This window comes from Suricata suricatta, unplaced genomic scaffold (assembly GCF_006229205.1).
Source record: "Suricata suricatta isolate VVHF042 unplaced genomic scaffold, meerkat_22Aug2017_6uvM2_HiC HiC_scaffold_379, whole genome shotgun sequence".
In the NCBI taxonomy this organism is placed as follows: Eukaryota; Metazoa; Chordata; class Mammalia; order Carnivora; family Herpestidae; genus Suricata; species Suricata suricatta.
Genome location: NW_021884768.1, coordinates 943 through 3,890, shown reverse-complemented (window position 1 = coordinate 3,890; position 2,948 = coordinate 943). Strand labels below are relative to the sequence as shown.

The following is a 2,948-nucleotide window of genomic DNA, read 5'->3' as shown; positions in this document are numbered from 1 at the left end:
GCATGCCAAGGCTCTGTCCCTAAGGAGGCCCACCTCCTAGGTATGAGAAAAGAACGGATTGGTGGCCCACTACCAGCCCAGGATTTCTCAGCAAGGAGCCCAGAAAATCGCCCTGACATTTCCATAGCAGGAATGGAGCTGCACAAGGGGATCCTGAGCCCACACCTAAGCCTGGCCCACACTGGCAGCCAGCCCTTGAATCCAAAGCTTAAGCCTGATCTGCCCCTAATAGGTGCTCTCAACTCAACCCTATGGGGAGATCATGGCACAGCTGGCCATTCGGCCCCTGCTGCTTCCCAGGACTTAACTCTAACCATGGTTTAGCCCAAAGGGGATTCCACCTCTTAGGTCTGAGGAAAGAATGGATTGGGGGCCCATGACCTACACAGAATTATTCAGCAAGGAACTCAGGAAGTTCACCATGACATTTTCAGGGCGAGGATGGTACTGCAGAAGGACCATGTCCACTTGTGAATAGTCAGTGTGGTGGTCAGCATGAGATGGAATGCTGACCAATCCATCTACCAAGAAGCAATATCTACTTCTCAAGATGAGGATGGACTCATCCTCCCCGTTATCACTGGTGGAAGGAGGGGGGTGGTCAATGAATGCTAAGGAAGTGCACAGGTGCTCACAGCATTCTTGCTTTCCAGGTGAGGTCTCAGAACCAGCAGCAGCATCCACCTCACCTGGGAACTTGTTGGACTGCGGAGTCTGGATGCCCACCCTCCACCTACCAACTCAGAATCTGCATCTGACAAGATGCCTAACTGACAGGAATGTGCAGAGGTAGATTGGGTAGTCCACATGGGAGTAGGAGGTCAGTCTTCACAGCACTAACTTGCCACTGGGAGTCAAAGGCAACATCACCAGCCAAGAGAGGTGTAAAGAAAAGGTGTGTACCCCTTGAGGAGAGTGGTTTAGTCAACAGGGGAGAGAGTGGACCATGGCCACAGGCACAGATGACTGGTCCTTACTGAGGACACATGGTGGAGAAGACCATGAATGTGTCCCAACCCATAACTAGGTGCATACATTTTAACCTAGAGTTAAAAGTGGGGTGTCTGATGTAAGCTTGGGAGGGTTGCAGAGCCTGTGCTGTCAAAGGGGGAAAGGAAAACAGCGGCTGAAATTATGCATGAGTTCTGCAGGGGAGGAGCTCACTAGGGGCAGAGGGATGGGTGGGAAGGACCACAAGACTCAGGGCTCAACAACTGTCATGGATCCAGGGACATGGGAGGGAATGCTGGAGCATGGGGGAGTGACACAAGACGTGATGCGCTGGAAGTCAAGCTCAGAGATGGTGCATCTGCAGGTGGCAGGGCCATCACCCTGATGCCCTGGTTGCTACATTCTGTGGTCCTCAGCACCTGCTCCTGACCCACTTCCTGCATCAAGATGTAGGGTGACCAAGAGACACCAAATCAAGGCTGAGCCATCTCAGAAAACAAGCCAAATCACAGCTGCATATCCTGCTAACAATGCAATTATTCACTTGTTGGAGAAAAATCTAATCATGCATATTAAAAGACTGAATAACATAAGACAGGGCGCAATAGAAGATGTGATTTGACTGGACACCAGTGGCAGATTTTCTGATTGTTCTATTCAGGTTTCTAACTAGTATTTTAACTATTTTTTTTATGACATGATGGGTTTATATTTAATATAGTACTTCTCACCATGGAGATGTTACTCAGTTAATATAAAGGTTCTTTTTAACATTAAATCTCTTCTCCATTTAAATGTCCATATAAAGTTTTTTTTACATTATATATTTTCTCCATTTTAACATTAGATACACTTAGTACATTTTTCTTACCTCCCCCCAACCAAAGAAATAAAAATTTTAATTTCTGAGTGTATTTGATATCTAAGTGTAATATTAACTTGGGAGATAACAAAACAAAAATCTAATAAAAATATGGAGAAAAGACTCCTCAGTTTTGCAGGAGGCAGTGGTAATTTCCTAGGATTCTGGATAAGGGTTTCCTTCTTCCTATTTCATGCGCTTTGAGAATTCCAAAACTTTGAAATACGTAAATTTCAGTCATCTGACTTCTTTGAGCCTGTTTCTAATATATACGAATTATAGACTGCTTTATTTCAGCACATTATTTGTTGTGAAAACCTCCCCCCTCCGCCATTTAACATATATCAGTTTGTTCCCACTTACAGGGGGACAAGAATGTGAAAATACCCTATTTCCTGGGAACTTTCAGACACTAAAGATCAATTTCTAGCCTCAATAATTCACAAAGGTTTTCTGGGCAAGTTCTGATTTAGAAGGCCTATCTGTAAAATCACAGTTGTCCATTTCTCTTTCGTGCATATACCCCCAAACAAGCACAAATGCCTGTAATGCTGAGCGCCACACCTAACAAGAGAGGGATTGCATCTCCAGCTTCTACTGCTTCAACGACAGGCAGCACCAAGAGCAGTGAAATGAGGACCAAGAACAACTGTGCTGAAACTGAAGCCATGATGTTGGGATCTTCACGTATCTGGATCTTGAGGGCAGAAAGTTTCAAATAAAGTATTTATGTATAATTCTGATTCGAAATACTCCCTGGAGTTCCGGATGCTGAGGCTAAGAGATTCCATGTGACAGAGCCTTCCTGGAAGCAGCCATTACAGGAATCTATTTTAACTGTTTTTAAACAGTTAAATGAGTGAACATTGAGCAACTAGCTCAGAAAGAAGTCTTCCTGGAGGAGGCTGTGAAAAATCTGAGCAAGTTTGTCTGGAATTTAAATACTGCGATCAACCCCCATGTGGTTAGTGCTTAGCCCAGCCTCCATCCAAGGGAACAAAATAGAATTTAGCCAAGTGGAGAAGGGAATTTGCTAAAATGATAGGTATGACCTGCAGGACTCCTGTGACAACAACACCGACATCATGCGGCATCTGGCCTTCAATACCCTTTACACACTGGTCATTAATTCTCC

The 2,948-nt window shown here is 44.8% G+C and overlaps 1 protein-coding gene across 1 annotated transcript; it reads right to left on the bottom strand.

Moving 5' to 3' along the window:
* Positions 1-2,303: 2,303 nt before the first annotated feature.
* LOC115285072 (small integral membrane protein 30) lies at positions 2,304-2,483 on the bottom strand. Its single transcript, XM_029931468.1, has one exon. The coding sequence runs from the start codon at positions 2,481-2,483 to the stop codon at positions 2,304-2,306; it is 180 nt and encodes a 59-aa protein (XP_029787328.1).
* Positions 2,484-2,948: the final 465 nt, after the last annotated feature.